Source organism: Amphiprion ocellaris, chromosome 4 (genome assembly GCF_022539595.1).
Source record: "Amphiprion ocellaris isolate individual 3 ecotype Okinawa chromosome 4, ASM2253959v1, whole genome shotgun sequence".
In the NCBI taxonomy this organism is placed as follows: domain Eukaryota; kingdom Metazoa; phylum Chordata; class Actinopteri; family Pomacentridae; genus Amphiprion; species Amphiprion ocellaris.
This window is the reverse complement of record NC_072769.1, coordinates 13,668,076-13,688,155: the sequence shown is the minus strand read 5'-3', so window position 1 is coordinate 13,688,155 and position 20,080 is coordinate 13,668,076. Positions and strand designations below refer to the sequence as shown.

Genomic DNA, 20,080 nt, shown 5'->3' with positions numbered 1-20,080 from the left:
GTAACTGGTTATGAGGTTTTATTGAGAAATAATTTATCAACAGTTTTGGGACCACTGTTCCCTCTAAGCTGCGCGTGATACTTTTTTTTTTTTTTTTGCGCATTTATCATCTATTTTTTTTTTTTGTTGCCATTTTCGAGTTTTTTTAACTTGAGTCTCGACTCGATCGTTTTTCTCAGGAGGCTGGACTTCAGCCTTTGTGCTGGAGGGTTGAACCCTCAGTTCCAAGACTTTCAAAGCCTCCAGACCTCCCGAGTCCTCAGGACCTGAGCTTTCACACAGTCTGAGGGCTGAAATTTTCTAAGTCCCACAGTAGTTCTCTGTTAGATTGAACTTCCAGACAGTCCAAGGACTGATATCTTCTAAGTTCCTGAGTACTTCTCTGTTAGTTTGAACCTTCACACAGTCTGAGGACTGAAATCTTAAAAGTTCTTGAGTAGTTCTCTGTTAGTTTGAACCTTCAGACAGTCTGTTAATGTTTCGATTAAATCTTTAAGGTTTTTCTTTTTAAATGTTTTACCACCTTTTAATGTTTAATTTTCTTTTTAAATCCTTCATTGTATTTTCAGTGTAATTCCTATTTGAACTTTTATTGTCTTTAAGATATAATTTTCTAATTAAACATTTAATTTTTTAATTAAATGTTTTGTCTATTTTGGCCTTTTATTGGATAGGTGTAGTGAGAGACAGACAGGAAACGGGGTAGAAGAGTCGGGGGAAGACTTGCAGCAAAAGGCCGCTGGCGGGATTCGAACCCGGGACGCTGCGTCAGGGACCAACCCCTGTACATGGATCACCCACTTAACCCGTTGAGCTATATGGGTACCCATGTTTTGTCTTTTTAAGGTTTTAATAATCTGATTAAATGTTTTGCATTTTTAAAAATGTTTAACATTCTTCTTGTTTAATTGTATTTTTTAAATGTTTAATGATGGAAAATACTTTATCTGTAATTTCTAATATTTGTATTTTAAAAATTTTGTTTAATTTCATAATGACATGTATTGTATCGTGTTGAATGATCTCATTCAATATTTTGTCTGTTTAATAGAGTTAAACATTAAATTACATTAAATTATATTAAACAGACAAAAATATTGAATGAGATCATTCAACACGATACAATACATGTCATTATGAAATTAAACAAAATTTTTAAAATACAAATATTAGAAATTACAGATAAAGTATTTTCCATCATTAAACATTTAAAAAATACAATTAAACAAGAAGAATGTTAAACATTTTTAAAAATGCAAAACATTTAATCAGATTATTAAAACCTTAAAAAGACAAAACATTTAATTAAAAAATTAAATGTTTAATTAGAAAATTACATCATAAAGACAATAAAACTTCAAATAGGAATTAAACAGAAAATACAATGAAGCATTTAAAAAGAAAACTAAACATTAAAAGGTGGTATATGTACATATAATTTAATTGTATTTAATGTTTAACTCTATTAAACAGACAAAATATTGAATTAGATAATTCACCAACATACAATACATGTCATTATGAAATTAAACAAAATTTTTAAAATACAAATATTAAAAATTACAGATAAAATATTTTCCATAATTAAACATTTAAAAAATAAAATTAAACAAGAATATTAATCATTTTAAAAAATGCAAAACATTTAATTAGATTATTAAACCTTTAAAAAGACAAAACATTTAATTAAAAAATTAAATGTTTAATTAGAAAATTACATCTTAAATTTCTTAAATCTTTTTAACAATAAAACTTTTTAAAAGTTTTATTGTATTAATTTTTTTTGTTTGATTTAATTGCTTTTTGTTATGTAGTTTATTTCTTTAATCTTTTTTTTCTGTCAAGATTTTAACCCCAACCTTAAAAATGAAATAAACCCTTAAATCATAATGAAAATACTTCTGTTGTCACAATCATGAGTTAGTCAATTATTCAGTTTATCAATTCAACTTTATTTGTTTAGCACCTTTTACACAGATGACAAAACTAAACAAGCAAAGAGAAAAAACTATGATTAAAACTCAAAAACATTAAAAAAAAAAAAAAAACATTTAACATGGTAATGTAATATGTTGTGTCCAGGGTATGGAATGAGTTTATTGAGGTCTTCTTGGGCTCACATGGGAAATCATTTAATATATAAACTTGATATTCAGTCTAAGGAAACTGCAGAGCGACAGAAGAACCAACAATATCTCCTGTTTTCTCCTTTAATGAGTCGACTCTTCTTGTGCTTTCAGACCAAAGAACTACAGACTCTTCACAACCTGCTCAAACTCTTGGTACAGGACCTCACCACACGGGTCAAGAAGGTTTCTGTCTCATTTCTACTCTGAAGCTCACCTTCTCCTGCTCAAACTGCTGACAAATGTTTCTGCTGCTCTAAAGTCTGGTCTCCAGAACTTCCTAAAAACTCTCAAAGTCTCTTCTGCTGCAGGTTGCTTTGTAGAACTGTTACAGAAAACCTCACTAAACCACATGGAGGGGCCTCAAGATAGTCGTCCAAATGAAACCATACAAAAACCAAACTAGTACAACCCAAACACTAAAGTCTCCTGCAGCCTACCAGAGAACCTCTGAGAACAGAGAATCAGGACAGGAACTCTTACCTTCTGGACAATCAACATTGGTTCTCAAACAAGAATACAGAATGTGTCTGACCAAAAACCTCTAAAGACTCACTACAGCCAAGATAAAGACACAACTCAGCTGCACCAAATCCACTAATCACTGCACACATTAGGACCATGTGCTAACTGTGGCTAAAGAACCACATTTACCAAGACAGCTATCCAGTACAAAGCCCTAAAACACACCAAGAAACACATTAAAGACGATTTTACTGCTGGAAGCTGCAAGCCAACGCCTAAAGAACAAACTAAAGCAATGGAGCTAAACCCAGTTCACTGGTGGAGAGAAGCAGAGGAAATGTTTGTCTGCAGCTAAATAAAGCAGGAAGACACTGAGCTGCTCAGGTGTTCCTGATAACACCAAGCAGCCACCTGGACAGCCAATAGGAACACAGCTTACTGGGAGTCCAGAGGGCTGGGTTAGTGAAGGAAATTTAATTTAAAGTTGAAGCAGAAAGTTAACAAAGAAAGTTGAAAGCCACCTTCTGATACCTGAAATCTCTGAGTTTTCACACAAAGAACACCTGAACATGTCAAACTGGTTTCATAGTAGAACCATCATTGTAAAAACGTCATAGTATGGTGTGTTGCTCAAAAAACATTAGGACCCGGCTGTCAGGGGACAAACATGTAAGAAACATGAGAACAGAGAGAATCCAACCAGTAGGTCACAGTTTATCATCCCCCAGTCATCTCCTGAAGTCCATATGGTGAGAGACATCAGTATCTGGTTGTTAATTTACCAGAGGATGCTTATAATCATGCTGATGTGGTCTGTACTCTACAGTATTTTAAAGATAAAGATAAAGATAAAGTTCTTTATTTCTCCCCACTCCAGGGGAAATTTACATTGTTACAGCAGCTTTATTTACAATATATACAAGGGTGGCAAAATTTTTTAACAGAAAAAATAAAAATAAAGTTTAAAAGTGCAGAGATGTGCAGTGCAAGAATGTCAGTGCAAATTTTATGGTTTGGGGTGGTAATGATGTAGTCCAGTTTATGTTAACATCAGCCAGTGATGCTGATGTTGTAAAGTCTTATAGCAGATGGGATGAAGGACCTGCGATAGCGCTCTTTCTTGCAGGGTGGATGTCTCAGTCTGCTGCTGAAGGAGCTGCTTAAAGACCCCACAGTGTCATGCAGTGGGTGAGAGGGATTGTCCATGATGGATGTGAGCTTTGACAACATCCTCCTCTCACCCACCTCCTCTATGGAGTCCAGGGAACAGTCCAGGACAGAACCAGCCCTCCTGACCAGTCTGTTTAGTCTCTTTCTGTCCCTTTCAGTGCTCCCTGCTCCCCAGCAGACCACTGCATAGAAGATAGCAGACGCTACCACAGAGTCGTAGAATGTCCTAAGCAGAGTCCTGCACACTCCAAAGGACCTCAGTCTCCTCAGCAGGTGGAGACGACTTTGGCCCTTCTTGTACAGGACCTCTGTATTGTGTGTCCAGTCCAGTTTATTATTGAGGTGAACACCCAGGTATTTGTATGTGTCCACCATGTCAATGTCCAAACCCTGGATGTTCACCGGTGCAGTCCGGGGTGTCCTCCTCCTGCGGAAGTCCACGATCATCTCCTTCGTCTTACTGGCGTTGAGCTGCAGATGGTTTCGCTCACACCAGTCCACAAAGTCAGAGATGACCATCCTGTACTCCCGCTCGTCCCCTTCAGATACGCACCCAACAATGGCTGTATCATCGGAGAACTTCTGGAGGTGACAGCTCCCAGAGTTGTAGTGGAAGTCCGATGTGTACAGGGTGAAGAGAAAGGGGGAGAGCACTGTCCCCTGTGGGGCCCCCATGCTGCTGACTACCACATCAGACACACAGTCCTGAAGCCTCACGTACTGTGGTCTGTTGGTGAGGTAGTCGATGGTTAGTGACTCAATAAATGCCTAAGTTGTTTTTTTTAATGCTTTTCAGTTTTTAATAAATATTTCTTTAATAGCCTATATGTAATCAATAAGTGGCCTTTGCCTATCTTAAGAAAAATTCACTCAGAACTCTATGTTAACAGTACTAAATAAATCAATAAATACATGCATACACACAAAAATAAGTTAATACATTAACTGTGTTAAGATAAGATTTAGATTTTTAAAAAAGTTGTTTATGTTTTTGCAGAATCCAGTATTGCTCACTGGTTGGTCATTACATTTTATTAGTTTGATTTCACTGTTTAAAATGATGCCACCTCTTTTCAGACAGAACCTGTGATAATAAAACAATACAAAATTTTTAGTTCTGTGTTAATAAAGCACTTAAAGCTTTAAGTATGGCTAAATGCTTTTTTCAGAATTAAATATATCACTCCTTAGGTGGTAGTGGCCCCAAGTTCAGTAAAGTTGGAAAGATATTCACAGATTCGGGCTTCCAGCATCAATAACTCATTAGATATAGGTTGTCAAAACATAAACGGTGCCTCTTTCCCATTGTTGCAAGGCAGACAATGTGCTACAAGCCAAAGACAAAGTGAGGAGTATGATCCTTGTCCAAAGGTGTATTTTATTTCCTTGTGTTGATGCCAAGTTTTACCAACAAACACATCTTATAGACAGTTCAAATATCTGTGAACCATGGAAACACAGCCAACGCAGTATAAAAAGGAAAGGAGAAACTCTCCAATCTCGTTGTACACTGTATAATGACAATAAAGCACATTCTATATACATAGAAAACACACTATAGTTTATTATAATAATATACACTCTGCAGTATGTATATAGGAAAAGAACAGGAGGTGCAAATAAAACAGACAACTTCTACAAATAAATATAAACATGACAAAGTCAGGGAGGATGTTCAGAGAAATCAGTCTCCTAATCAAAGCTGGGCTGTTCGATGTCTGGGGGCAGAGTGCATCTGGTCAGGTTTGACAGGTAGAGAGCAGTCGTGGTGGGAACAAGACCTGCTGCCACCTTCAGGACAGTCAGCAGCCTCTCTGTAGCACTGGTCACACCATCTGGTGCCTGCAGGGGAGAAACGTTACAGGCAGCTTTTACAGAAACAGAAAGACACACCAAAGTGACAGTTGGTGTTCTGTTGAGATCTTTGGTTACACAAACACTGAGCTACAGAATACATACGCACAAGCAGCTTCCTCTGGGTGTCTGCAGAGTTCAAGTTCAATTTAAGACTTTCTTACACTAGATAAGAACGTAACAGAACACTTGTACGATGGAAAACAACGAGGGCTGATCATTTATCCCTGTATCACATTTTTCAGTACTTCCCAGCGGTACACAACAATTATTTGTAATGATGTAGTTAATTAACTCAACACTATTTGAACCTACATTCAATGCAGGAAACAGAAGCACAAATAAAAATGATTGTTCATGTATGTTCATTACTTTTGAGACAATTGGCTTCCTAGTTTCTATAGTTAGCAGTAGTGACAGTAATTGCTATTACTCTGATGGTGCTGACGAGAAAAAAAAAAAGACTGAGCAGCCTGCTTTTAATTTAAGTTTATAATGTCTCCCTGAGCCAAACACAAAACGCACAAACTAACATTTTTGCCTGGGACAAGCAAAAGACAGTATTTGAGACTTGTGTAAAGTAAATTTACACATGCTGACACAATCTAAGGCTTTTTTTCTCAGTTTCTTTTATCTGAGGAAGCTAAATTAAACTTGTGAGGACCTGCACCTATTCTGGCCCTCAGCAACAAAAATCCGTGGCAGAATTACGCTGAGATATTAGATTCAAACCATCCTCAATGTCTGTGGCTAAAATAGGCACAAACCTGATCCTCTGCAAACAGCAGAGGGCAGTGGAGTGATGCAGCCAGCTTTCTGACAGCGTCCAGACGCTCTGTGGGGACTGAAGCATTACGAGCTACAACAGACAGAAGCATAAAAGGTCAGTCAGTCAGAAAGACGAACAAAAAGGCAGAAGTAAGACTTGGTGACTTCCCAACAATAGAAGGGAGAATGAAGTGTATACTGTAAAACAATCCACTATTTTTGCCCTATCTAATACCCTTTGTTCTTCTTTTTTTGTCCTCATTCATGTGATTCAAACAACTGAGAAGTGAAACCAAAAACCTAACATATTGACATACCATTAGTGACCATGAAGCAGACTTTTCCGAGGAAATATCCAGGGTCCAAATATTTCAGAGAAGCTTCTGCTGACTGGAAACTATGACAAAAACAAACAACACAGCACATTTCACAAAATGAACTGTTACATCATATTATGTCTTAATAGCTTGGTTTATGCTTAATACCAGAGTAAATGATTTAAAAATATGTTTCAAGATAAAAATGAGAAGAAAATATATTCTGATCTGTGTAGTTCTGGTTAACATACAGTTGATATCATGCTCTAGAGTTTTCTGAAAATTACAGGGTCTACGTTTTACACCAATTTCTGTGGTTTAAGAAAAACAGCTCACTTTTGCATTACTTGTGTGAGGACAACACACCGTTTTTTAGGTTTTATACAGGAACAAACACAACACAGAGTAGATATTTTACCTGTGTGTTCAGTGGGGCTGGGAGATAGAAAGTTACCTGAGTTCTGACGTCAGGTTCATGATGAATACCACCAGATCTATCCTGGGGCGACTCTCGTCATTCTCCATGGGAAGAGGGAGAGTCTTAGCTAGTCTCCTGTTAGTTAAATAAAAGCGTGTGTTGTCATTATTAGTCACTCATATGTAGCCAACAGAGGTGGCAATAATAACATCAAACAGGATGAATGATAGAGTTGGATGAGAATCCCAAGGTTGCAACTTGCAAGTATTTAGATCATCACTACTTAAAGAGGTTGGATGACAGTTAAAGAATACTGTGCAGTGACAGTATAATACTATATATGTTATGTTTTTTTCAGCAGGATTATTAAGTATCAAGTTCTAATGATGATAGTCGGTGATACATGAATGAATAATGATAACAATTTGGAGCTGAACCCTACATTTTTTAAAAGTACATATTGTCTTTTTAATAGTACCTCAGATATAAACAACAAAAAATGAATAAATAATAATTTAATGATCTAGAAAAATTAAGTAAAACATACATGTAATAAATAACATATAATAACTCTTGTCTTGCTGATAGAACATCAGGTGCTTTTTCCAGCTAAATGAACATTTTCTCGAACAGTCAGCTGACTTCGGCAGTTTGCAGGACGAAGGGAGTCCTACTTACACAGTCACGCTGACACTAGTCTCCTCCACCAGAATGTCGGCTAAACTCTGCTGAAACTGCTCCTCATTCTCCACCAGCTGTAGAAAAACACTCCAAGTCAGCACAAAAGCTGATGATCACACTTTGCACTATCACACACTGCGATGAAGAGGAACAGATAACAAAAGAATCTCCTAAATCTGTTTAGAGATGCATTCGAAAAACAAGAACCAGTCATGTGTATATGTACGGTTCAGAGGTGCAGGTGATTTACTTTAGTGTTTACATTGTACGCAGCTTACTTTCTCTCTGATAGCACAGTCGCTATCATGAAGTCCATCCATCCATCCATTATCTATACACCGCTTAATCCTCATTAGGGTCGCGGGGGGGGCTGGAGCCTATCCCAGCTGACTCGGGCGAAGGCAGGGGACACCCTAGACAGGTCACCAGTCTGTCGCAGGGCTACATATATAGACAAACAAGCACTCTCACATTCACACCTACGGGCAATTTAGAATGATCAATTAACCTCAGCATATTTTTGGACTGTGGGAAGAAGCCGGAGTACCCGGAGAAAACCCACGCATGCACAGGGAGAACATGCAAACTCCATGCAGAAAGATCCCGGGAAAGCCGGGACGCGAACCAGGGATCTTCTTGCTGCAAGGCGAAAGTGCTAACCACTACACCACTGTGCAGCCCCTGCTATCATGAAGTGATAATCTTTAAATATTTGTTGCATTATGGTGTGTGTATATATTATTACCGATACATTAAGAGGTGTACATTTCTCTCTGTGCCCTGTGGTAACTTTCACTAATATCCACATACATGGTCAACACATCTCTGTGTGTCTGTATCAGAGTCTCTGATGTGTCCCATGAAGACCCAGTAGTGTTCGACTGTTGGTCTGTTTGGACAATTAGGCTGTGAATGAAGCAGAATGCTCCTACCCCCTTTTTTGTACTCTGGAAATTTGCTGTCCTCAATACCAGTTTTGCTGCATTTTGTTTGAAGATGTGTAGAGACCCCTACTGATACTATTCTTTTGTACCAAATAGCAGTGATTGCCAACCTTTTCATCGTCTGACCCACAAAATTAATCAGTGTCTATGTTTAGGTGAAAAGACTGAAGTGTTCAAACTTTTTCTTATAAACAGGCTGTAACTTTATGTATCTGTAGCAGAAAGTAGGTTTCTTTCTATTAGCATTTTACCTATCAGTCTTATATACTGAAAAAACTTCAAATGAAGTACATCATATTTTATTACATTCTCTCCATTAATTTTAACATTGAAGAATTAAATATTTGGAGTTCCAACACACCGCATCTCTTCAACTGAATGGATATCATAAACCAGCCAAATATGTATTATATTTAAAATGATAATGGGGATATTGAGAGAGGGATTATAGACTACAAATCACATCTGCAACACATAGAAGAGTTAATGCTTGTGTATTGTTGTTTTACTCCTTCTGAAGGGCTTGTTGACATTTTTGGGGACAGACTCACCTTGTTGGACGTGTCCATGCACAGCATTATGTGGCAAATTGTCTGTCGTACCATGGTGCTCGAAATAATTCCTTAGGCAACAAACTGTGGCCTTGAGGACATTCAAGTGACCAGCTGTAGCCCTAACGGACATGCAGCTTCCAGCAAGCCAATAGCCTGTTCTCATCTTTCTGTTGTCATCTGTGGCATTGTTTCATTTGAATAAAGCTGTGTTTTATAATCACACCATCTGATCATCATCCTTTAAAGCCCCACCTGGCTAGGGTTTGAATTAACTCAGTTGTTGAGAGTTTGTCACCAATCAACCCTCCCAGGCAAACAATTAGATCTTTAACAGTTTCTGTAAGTCAGAAAGGAAGATCTTTTACGTGCTTGTATTTGTGTTCAGTGCACATTTCACTAATGAGGTCTCATTAAGGTTTATCATCTAATCCTTTGGAGGGGTTCCAAACCACAACTTGGAAACCACTGCATTTGGGATCATGGAAATGTTTTTCACATGCTTTCACTATGACAGCTGGAGCTGTTGTGTCAGGATTAGCTTAATGTCAAAAAGTTTTAAATTTACTAGTAGTCTACGCCTTTCTGTCAGGTGGAATAGACTATAAGCATAGTAAAGACAGTGGGTGTAGATAGTGTTAAGTCATTCTGTTAGCTATTTATCTAGACCAGACAACAGCAGTAAAGCTATATGTAGCTAGCAACTGCTAATTTTAGCTCTACTTTACAGATGGACTGACCTTATTTATACAATAAATATGACGCTGGTAGTTCAAGTTGACGTCTGGGCCAGTTTAGTCACTTTAAACTACATTTATTCCGTTGTTAGCTCACCCCAAAAGCAGCTATACAAACACAAAACCGACATCCAGCAACGTCCACACATCAGTGCGACTCTGAAAGTTAAAACTATTAAACAACAAACTTACCAGGATATTCGCTGTGTTCAGGCCAGGAAGTTTACTAAACGGCTTCAGCAGCGACATCCTCACATATAACCCCTTCAAACGGTCTCAGCGTCGAAAGTTTAGTAAACAAACCCGGTGAAGACACTTTCCGGTCATTTCTTTAACCCGCGCTTCTTTTCCGAATTTACGTCTGACGTCATGACGTTGCGGTTTCTTTGGCGGTTGCCTTCCGCCCCCTACAGGCCGCCGACTGTTTTACAGCTCAGCCTTTATGATCAACACGAGGATGTGAAAAATATCAGTTAAAAGTTATCAAATAAGCAGGGAAGAATTTTGACTCTTGCTCAGTGACAGTTCGGAATGGCAGGTAGGTGCACAAAGCCTCCTGGGTAATGTTCCCATGAAGAAATCCATTTCCTGGTCTTATCCGTACAAATTTTTAAAAATAGATGATTAACTAAAGCAAGCAAACCAGTTATTTTTCCCAGTACGCTGTACTATATTTCAGGTACTTTATTGGACACACCTGTACGATCAGGCGCAATCCAATAGCTCTACTACAATAATCTTTATAAAGCCCCATCTTCAGTTTTAGGAGACATTGTGAGAAATATGTAAATTTAACTACATTTATTGAGGTCATAGTTAAAGGATAGACTAAATTATACTGAAACAAGTCTTCATCTCTTACTGTCCTTACATTTACATACACAATTATTAGAAACACCTCTGAACATAATAAAGTCTACTTCAACACCATCACTCTGACCTTAGCGCAACAACATGTAATTAACACTTTTTTCCACAGCGATCAAAACCTGAACATTACTGCATCATAAAAGTAGACTTAACTCTTTTCCCTTCATTGGATTGCACAGGATTAAGTGAGTGTAAAACACAAAACCTGTGATGGTGCAGTGTTGTCATAAATTTAAATCAGAAAAATGAAGACAGAAGTTAAAGAGAAATATGTGAAATGCATTGCATTTGAATGAAAGCAGAAAATTTTATTCACTTTATGGTGGCACAGCAAAATAGACTCTCACCCAGATTCCTCCAGTTTGTATCACAGCAAAGTATCAATTTGTAAATATGTACGTCATCTTTACACTTTTGTGTGTCAGGATCTGAGTGGAAATATTTGGATGACTTCTTTCAAGGGGATGAGCGATTTTAAAGTACAAGCTGATCACTGCATCTGAACGAATGAGGATCAGGACTTCCCAAATGAGATTGTTATGGCTTGAAGGCAGCAAATAAAACACAAACATTAGAGGTGCCTTAAGCCATTTACAGCTCATTTCAAGCGTTACTATGAGGCCGATAACGAGACCAATCTGGGTAAATAAACTTACAGCTACTGAAACTAATGGAACCGGTATTAACATTAAAGGTCAAACTAATGATAAAAAAATAACAGCACTTTAAGTGAGTAAAGTAAAAACAGACTTCAAGTAGGTCGGCTATCTTTAACTCCTTCCTCACCACTGTCAAAGTAACTGTACATAAGATCAAGGAGATGGCTTTAAAAAAAAAAAAAAAACGATGACTGTACTGCTTTCAGGTCAGACTAGCCTCATGGAGTCTTATAAAAGTCGGTTTGTTTCTTTGACCTCCACCTCTGAAGTAGTTCCCTCCTCCCCACCGACCACCTCAGCTAATTTACACATCCCACTTTGAACAGGAATACACATACAGAGTCAACACACATTCTCATCAGCACACTCTCAGCTCTCCATGCTCCTTTTTACAAGACAATATTATCCAAATCAGTGACTTTGGAGGCATCCCTCCGTGTTCATATCTCTCCGGACTCTCGCTCCTCAGAGCTGGAGCGTCGGTCCCGCTCGTATGACAGGGATCTCTCTCGTTCCCTGGGCTTTGCCATGTCCGGGGAGGGGGACCTTTCCCTGTCCACCCAGTCTCCATATTCTGCTCTGTCATCACGAAAGCCCTCTGCTGCACCCTCTTTCCACTTCTCTTGGGACGGTGAGGGCTCTCTTTCACGGGTGTGAGATGATCTGTCTCTAGAGGATCTAAGAAAAAAACAGTTGCTAAGATTATTTATTTTAAAAAACACATCTCGTAAACCTTGAGGACTTAATGTCCTTGATTTCAATCTGCTATCGGGATGGAAAGCTAAGAGTTATTGTCCACATGTAGAAAAATTGCTAAGTTAATTTCCATAGTGTCAAAATTGGACACATTTGTACTACAGGAGTTACTGATAATGCTCCTTATATTTCCGTATTTTACTTTATATAACATTCAAAAGTATATGTATGCAAAATCTGAATGGCAGTCAGTGGCTACTATGTTAAACTTGCAGTATAAATGTTAACATAAAAGAACAGATCAATTTTTAAATGCATGTACAGCTGAACTGTATGTATTTTATTATAAATTAACCTGTTATTCACTTTAATAATATAGAATTGTGCTAAAAAAAAGACGTTCCTATTTTTTTGTCCCAAATTCTATCAAAAACTCAGATACTTTAAATGAAATAATAATGCTAAATTATATATACAGAGTTTAGCATTAAACAGCTCATGTCTAATCACTGGTTCCATAATGTTACTAGTATATAGTTGAGTGACTGACTAAATTTAGGTTTACTATCAGACCTGCAATCCCACCCTTCATATAGGCTTTATGTGAGTTACAGTGATGATTAAGATCACACCTCTTCCTTTTGTGCCTGTGAGAGTGGGAGCGTGAGCGATGCCTCTCCTTGTGTCGATGTTTCCTCTCTCTCTCACGATCCCGATCGCCACCTTCTTCTCTGGAATGAGATGAGCGGTGACGCCTTGACCGATGGGAAGACGAGCTGCCTCCTTCCCTACATAAATGATTTCACGGGGACAAACACATTTTGATGTTTATGTAATGCTAGACTAATTTTTTATAACTCACATCCTGTTTACATTTGAGGCAGACAACAGTCGGTTTTTCTGTCTGTATGTAGCTACTGCAGCATCAGTCTTCATATTCTGTGAAATCATTCATACATCTCAGACAAAAACAAACTAATCAGGCCATACTGGGCAAAGCAGGCATACCTGTATCGGTCTCCGCTTCTAGATCTTGACCTGAGACAGGAACACACAAAGGACAGTTTCAGATTCCAGGTGACTCGAAACCTTTTCATTGTTCAATTTAGCAGTGGAAGTTGACTGTTTCTTACTTACCTCCTTCGCTCCCTTTCTCGTTCTCTCTCCCATTCTCGCTCTCGTTCCCGCTCTCTTTCTCGCTCTCGCTCCATCTCCCATTGTCGCTCTCTTTCATCTTCTCTTTCACGTTCCTCTCGTCTTCTCATTCGCATTCTTTCTTGTTTCTCTACAACAGCTTTCTGGATTAAGAAAACAAACAAACAAATGAGGTTAACAAGCCCGAGGACCTTAAGAAGGCAAACTCAGTATCCTCTTGTATGTGTCTTCTTATAACTCATTTGTACCTTCAGACTTTTTCTTAACTTAGGGGGTTTATTGTAAGTGAGTAAATTATATATATATCATCCTTACCCTTAGCTTTTCAAGTTTCTCTCGGATCTCAATGAAACCAAGGTGCAGTTTGCCCCCAAAGTGGTCGGCCAGACGGCGATCATTGTCATGGAGGCCCAAGTAAGCTGAGCACACCTCACAGACCCGTAGTTTTTGTTGTTGAAAGCTGGACGCTGGCATCGAGTTCCTGTACACGTCCTGCAAGAACAAAAATTTTAGCCCTAAGGAGTAAGAGTATATTACACATCATTCATTTCATATGGGCTTGAGTAGATCCTGCAGGTCAACAACAGGTTGTTCCTGTGATCTGTTGAAAAACTTAGAGATACTGTGTTAATAAAAATGTCTTGCTGCATGATTTCTATCATTGTAAGACATGCCATCAGTAAACCACTAAACCTTCATTGAGTGAAACCATGCCTCTGGTCTGGATGGCGACTTTAGAGTAAAAATGTGATTCCAACATAAAAACTTATCACAGCAAAGTAAGTAATTCATTTCTGACCTCAGCTTCTTTCTTTAAGGCCCGAGTCTTCTCCACTTTTTCCAGCAGCTGCTGGGCCTCATCTACGTTCCCCTCACCACCCAGCTGCTCTGCCCGGGCCAGCAGCTTCCCGATCTCTTCATTCAGCTCATGCACACGTTCAGCCTTTTCATGGAAGAAGAAACAGAGACAAAGTAATGTCATCTAAGTCTAAAATATGTTACATTGCATAGACTCTTGATAACCAAGTGGCATGAACTTGCAGTTTTCCAAGGATATTAATCACAGTCTGTAATAAAGAGCAAAGCATTCAGAGAAATCTGCTAATTTATCTCACTAACAATGTCAGTGGTGAGTTTGTCACCTTTGCAGCCACTTCAGCGCTGATCTCATCCTGCGTCTCGGCAAGTCTCTTCTTGGCCAGCTCGGTTCTACGATCACAGTCAGCGATGAAAGACTGAAGGTGTTCAGCAGCCTGTAAGAAAACCCATGAGATAACCATCTTGTATTACTTTGTAGGATTGTTAAGAATGCCTGAAGACACCACTACCAAGGGTGTGTCTACTATAAAGTATGTAAATTTGATAGCTATGCCCATAACACCCTGCTCCTCATTATGTCCTGCTCTCTGTCACTCTGAAGAATTCAGCCTCATAACTCACCAAATTGATATGCTTTGAGACAGACTTTTCATCTCAATTACACCTTTACATGGTTTAAATAATTCCCCAACAGCCAGGCTTTTCTCTTTCTGGTAATGAAGCATCCTTTATGCCATAAACTGTGTAAAAAAAACAAAACACTGTAGCTCCAGGAAAACCAAAAGTAAAAGGTAGGGTATTGAGTAATAATTATTTTTAATAATTTACCTGATCCAGAAAACAAACAAATAATCTAAATGATGAGGTGCTGCAATGCAAATCGGGATATAGGAGGAGAACGGAATGAAAAAAACTAGCAAAAAAACAAGGTGCTACTTTGGCTTTGCCACAAGTATTGGTGAGTATTAAAAACACTGCAGAGTCAATTATGACACTATGAGACAGGATTTCACAACACAAACTGTACAAACAGCATGTAGTGCATGATGTTCCTGAAAAGCCCCCAGGTAAAGGTAAACTATTTGCTAACACATCAAAGCTGCAACATTTATTTAACTAAAGAGCCGTCTCTTATTATTACAGGAATCCTTGTATTACAGCAAAGTCTCAGCAATGACAGAAAACCCAGTGATTTAAACATGACACTCATAATAACTAAATGCATCATCAGCCAACAAACCAACAACTTGAGTTTATTCTGCCAAGGCCCATTTTTCCATTTAAATTTGGCACTTGGCATTTTTTTTTAAGTGAGTAAGTATAATCACAGAAAACAATGAATTGTAACTGCAGGACTATACATAGTACTGTGTACCTGTGTTTACTTACATCAAGTTCAAAAAAGTATTCTTGCTCCTTTGAGGCAATCTCATAATCTGCTCTGAGAGCCAAGTCATGAACTTTTATGCACTCTCCCAGGTCCATTCTCTGCAGAAAATAAAATGACATCGATGAATTATGTGAGGCTGCTTCATTTCACTCTTGATATGTCCTAAATTTAAACAATATGTTTATCATGCAAGGAGTGCAGAGTAAGGCATATAATTGTGACAACCTCTGAGTTACTGCTCAGCAAGGCCAGGTCCTTAGCTGATAAAAATCTCAATTCTAAATTTTGAGAATTTTTAAACCCACATCAGGTAAACACTATTGGAACTGAAGCTTATTTAAAGAGTCCAGTTTTGGGGACAGAAAATTATCGGAAATGTTAACAAACTTAAAACAAAATCTCAGTATTTAATCCTTCATGGACACAGAATACCTCATATGAATTCAGTGATATACTGTAGGAAGTCAGTCACTGATAATATTCTGAGAGGTCTGTTCTGCAAGGCTTACTCATTTCAGGGGACTTCTGCTTTCAGTCTGATCGTACACCAATGAAACAACAAAATAATAATGAAAAAACCCTCAGTGGCGGTCCTGTCTGGATATTTATTGACTATATTGGTCCTAAAATTAGAGAAATTCAAATAAAAGAGCAAAGACAAGTCTCACAATATACAACCTTGTGATTCTTCTTTCATTTCAAATTCAAATGCAAGGAGTAGACCTCAAATCAATACAAACAACTTTCCTTGTATTTTCTGTCTGCACTGTGCATGACAGTGTGTATAGGTTAGTGCACGGTGTAGATATGACAATGCCCTCTGTGTGTGAGAGTGTAATCACAGTACTCACAGTGCCTGAGAGTATGTCATGAGGACATGAATCCAAAAGGTGACTTTTGCAGACTCTCTCATCTGTGAATTTGATTCTCTGCCGCATGGTGTCTCCTTTAAAAAAAGAGTGAGAAAACCAGAGCAGCAGATAGACATTAGTAATACAATCCTATGAGCTACAACTCGTGTGTGAGTCAGACTAAAACTTAGCAGCATATACAGATAAAATAATTTGGTGCGGCGTTACACTTGGGAAGACCCAGTCACGCATCTGTTACTGCGTGTATACATATCAATGGACAGGAAAGTTAGCTGCTCGGAAAGAGTCCGAACAAATGATAACATCTGGTGGTAAGCGACGTAGCTACGAGGAAGAGCTCATTGACCATGACTAAGTAAAATGCTAACATATTGTTACGTTTTTCGTTGTAAAGGATGTAACAATAAAACTTGCCAGGTAAAGTCATACACAACAGGTAGCTAGCCGGCTAGCCGTCCTCATGTTAGTTAGCTTGGCTTGCGAAGCATGCTGCACTGTCACCGTCTGCCAGACTGGTTAGCTTGCCGGCTAACGCTAGTAACAATCACAAACTCCTGTCCCCATTTCACCAGCCAACAGTCTAAAGCACACAAAGCGGCGCTCACCGTCTCTCCCCGTCCCCATGAGCTGGTCCAGCATGGCTCGCATCTGCGCCTGGGCCGACATGTTTGTCTGGTTGTTTCGCTAACGCCGTGTGAGTCACTCCTTGCCAGCAGCGGTCTCCACACATGCAGCCTCGTCAACTGCAGGCCTCGTTGGCTCCTACAACACCACCGCGGACAACTTTTCCCTCAAGGAGGAAAAGCCCGAGTCCCCCCGAGCGAGTCAGCTAATGGTGTGTAACGTTAGCTCAATGTACTGGTGAATACAGCACTTTGACGGAGGATAAATGTGACTTTGTGGCGGTGGACGGCTCTGGGTCGGTTGAGCAAGTGCAACGTCTGTTTGAAAACTGCTGGAGTCCGTTGGTCGTATCGTGTGGCGAGTTGAGACAGCGGTGACTGGGTGTACAGAGGGAGTTTGGTTAGCTAACTAAATCTGTGTAGAAATATGTAACCGCTACTGCTGTTACATAGCAACTAACTGTATTTCCAGCCAGTCAGCTAGAAGTTATCAAGTTAGTTCAGTGTCCTCTCTTCCGTCTTCCCAGCTCCCCTCCGTGCGCGTCGCCGCGGAGCGCGTTCTGGTCCCCCCGCCTCGAGGAAGTGCCGCAGTCGGCGTCGCGCGTCGCTTTGGTGACGTTACACGAAAATATGAAGCCAAAAATATTATTAGTTTTCTGCTTTAACAAATTCAACGTTACATACAAGAACACGTAAATCCTCACTCACTACTTAGATTTGTTTACGCTTTGAATGATAATGTCCCCCTCATGCAACATTTTTCTATTAATTTTGGATATGTTTCAAAAATTGTCAGCTTGGATCTTCATACAGATATATAATATCTGGAATAATAACTACTGCACAAAAATGAAAATAAAAATAGTGTGACAATTGCTTGTGTTATTATATTCAGACTGTTCCACTTACACTCATTGCCATGGCAGGATCTTAAAAATACGAATGTCGTTAGGTCAAGCTAAAATATACTATACAGGTGTGTAAAGGTCCTTGACAATTACAAGGACTCCTTGAAATTGAATTCCCAACATGAACATGTAAAGGCTGTTTCCACAACACCACAAATAAAATTATGTATGAGAAATACCAAATCATGTACTTGTGTTTTTTTCTGGGCCTAAAAGTAGTCCTATTTAAATGTAATGAATCCAAACATACTTTAATTAATCTTAAAATATTTACCATGTATATGTTTTAAAGCATAGAGGGAGATCATATGGAGATGCTGATATATAACATAAAGTATAACATCAGAGAAATAAACTATGACATTTCCTGAAGTTAAATTGTTTGGGTGATTGTCAAAAAAAATGTGGCAAGTAATGTTTCACTCGTATTTAAATGAATATTTTTACACCAAATTTGCCACAAAAAAGCTAAAAAATGACCATGCTTGTGAAGTAAGACCAAAACGTTTGTTTTTGCTTACTTTTTCACTCCTTTATAGAAAATAGTTTGTAAAGACAAATCAAAATCTATTTTGCTGGTTTGATATGTGATGTTTTATCATTGGCAAACTGTAAATAACTATACAAACTGATGTAGTGGATGTGATGTTGTATCTTGAGGTTAGTGAGGTGGATGTGAATGAAGTTGTGATTATTCTGGGTAAATTTACAAACAAATTTAAATGGACTGTGTCCATGCCTTGATTTCATAGTTTTATTGACAGAAAAAAAACACATAACTTTTTGTTAAACAATGCAATTTCAATTTTAAATTAAAGCTGCAAGCGGCGTTGGACGGGTCCTCGCATCCATGCTCGTCGTCGAATCCACGCACGTCCACCAGGTGGCGCTGCGACCGAGAGTGTATATTGGCCTATGGATGTGATCACGTCCGCACTCTGATGACACATATAACATTTCAGGCAGATCGGACCATGTCCAGGCTAGTTATAGAGCTTTTCCTTCTATCCACCAGGTGGCGTTATGACTGTGGCTGTATTTCAGCATGTGAATGTCATCAGGGCGGGACTCTGATCATACATGTAAAGTTTGAGGCAGATTAGAGTATGTTTAGGGCAGTTACACAGCAGTTGATGTGTCATGTCGAAGCATCAAAGTTTGGGAGCCTGCCATGGCCACGCCCTCAGACTTTTGTGGAGCATTTTGATAACTTTTGATCACCCATGCCTGGAGTACATCCTGGCTGAATTTCATATCTGTCGGTGTTACCCTGTTTGAGTTGATAGCTTTTCAAAATGTCTAAAAATGACCCAAAATTGAAGGTTGGTGTTAAATTCTAGAAAGAAGAAGATTAAAGAAAGAAAATACATAAAAAAGAAGCAATTAAATAAATGGGAAAAAGTTAAGACAATTAAACTTTTATAAAGTATGGGGGAAAAAAAGATGTAAGAAATTAAAGAATTGTATTTAATAAATAAACAGGAAATTTGTAAATATGTGTTGTAGTCTTTTGCAGTTAATTGATGGATAGGCGTAGTGAGAGACAGCCAGACAATGGGGTAGAAATAAGAATGAGAACAACTAATATAGCACAGGGTTGCGAGCAGGAATCGAACCAGGGCCTCAGGGTTGAGGACCAACTACATGCGTCAGTGGCTTAACCCGCAGAGCTATATGATCACGCATGTTGGCTGTCAGCAAAGGTGTATCAATCCAATAGAAAGTCTAGGGGTAGGGTTCGGGTTACAGAGGAAGGTCCTGACAGTAGCACTGTACCAAAAACATGGATATAAAATTATACATTTTTTCATAATTTAATATTAAGTCACACTAGCCAAAAAATTCTTAGAATAAAGTTGGGGTTTTTCCTTCAGCCGTTGTGGTTGCACTTTACCTTTAGGTTATCTAGATCTACAACGGCTGAAGGAAAAACCACAGATTAATTTCTCAGAATATTCGGCTGCTTAGTATTAACATTAAAAATATTTATGTGTAATATTAATTACCCTATTTTTTTCATTACAACTGTAAGGACCTTCCTCTCCAACCCTAACCCT

General features: G+C 38.6%; 2 protein-coding genes across 2 annotated transcripts; both read right to left on the bottom strand.

The window, feature by feature from the left end:
- Positions 1–5,119: 5,119 nt before the first annotated feature.
- On the bottom strand, positions 5,120–10,395 carry pane1 (proliferation associated nuclear element). The gene is made up of 6 exons (XM_023272782.3): positions 10,224–10,395; positions 7,797–7,873; positions 7,155–7,253; positions 6,701–6,780; positions 6,383–6,474; positions 5,120–5,603 (listed from the first exon to the last, which is right to left on the bottom strand). The coding sequence occupies exons 1-6, from the start codon at positions 10,278–10,280 to the stop codon at positions 5,454–5,456; spliced, it is 555 nt and encodes a 184-aa protein (XP_023128550.2). The 5' UTR covers positions 10,281–10,395; the 3' UTR covers positions 5,120–5,453.
- Positions 10,396–11,172: 777 nt separating this feature from the next.
- On the bottom strand, positions 11,173–17,676 carry zgc:158803 (LUC7 domain-containing protein). The gene is made up of 10 exons (XM_023272777.3): positions 17,098–17,676; positions 16,472–16,566; positions 15,620–15,718; positions 14,554–14,664; positions 14,211–14,354; positions 13,727–13,903; positions 13,394–13,554; positions 13,265–13,294; positions 12,889–13,044; positions 11,173–12,238 (listed from the first exon to the last, which is right to left on the bottom strand). Exons 1-10 carry the CDS (start codon positions 17,156–17,158, stop codon positions 12,001–12,003), a joined length of 1,272 nt encoding a protein of 423 aa, XP_023128545.1. The 5' UTR covers positions 17,159–17,676; the 3' UTR covers positions 11,173–12,000.
- Positions 17,677–20,080: the final 2,404 nt, after the last annotated feature.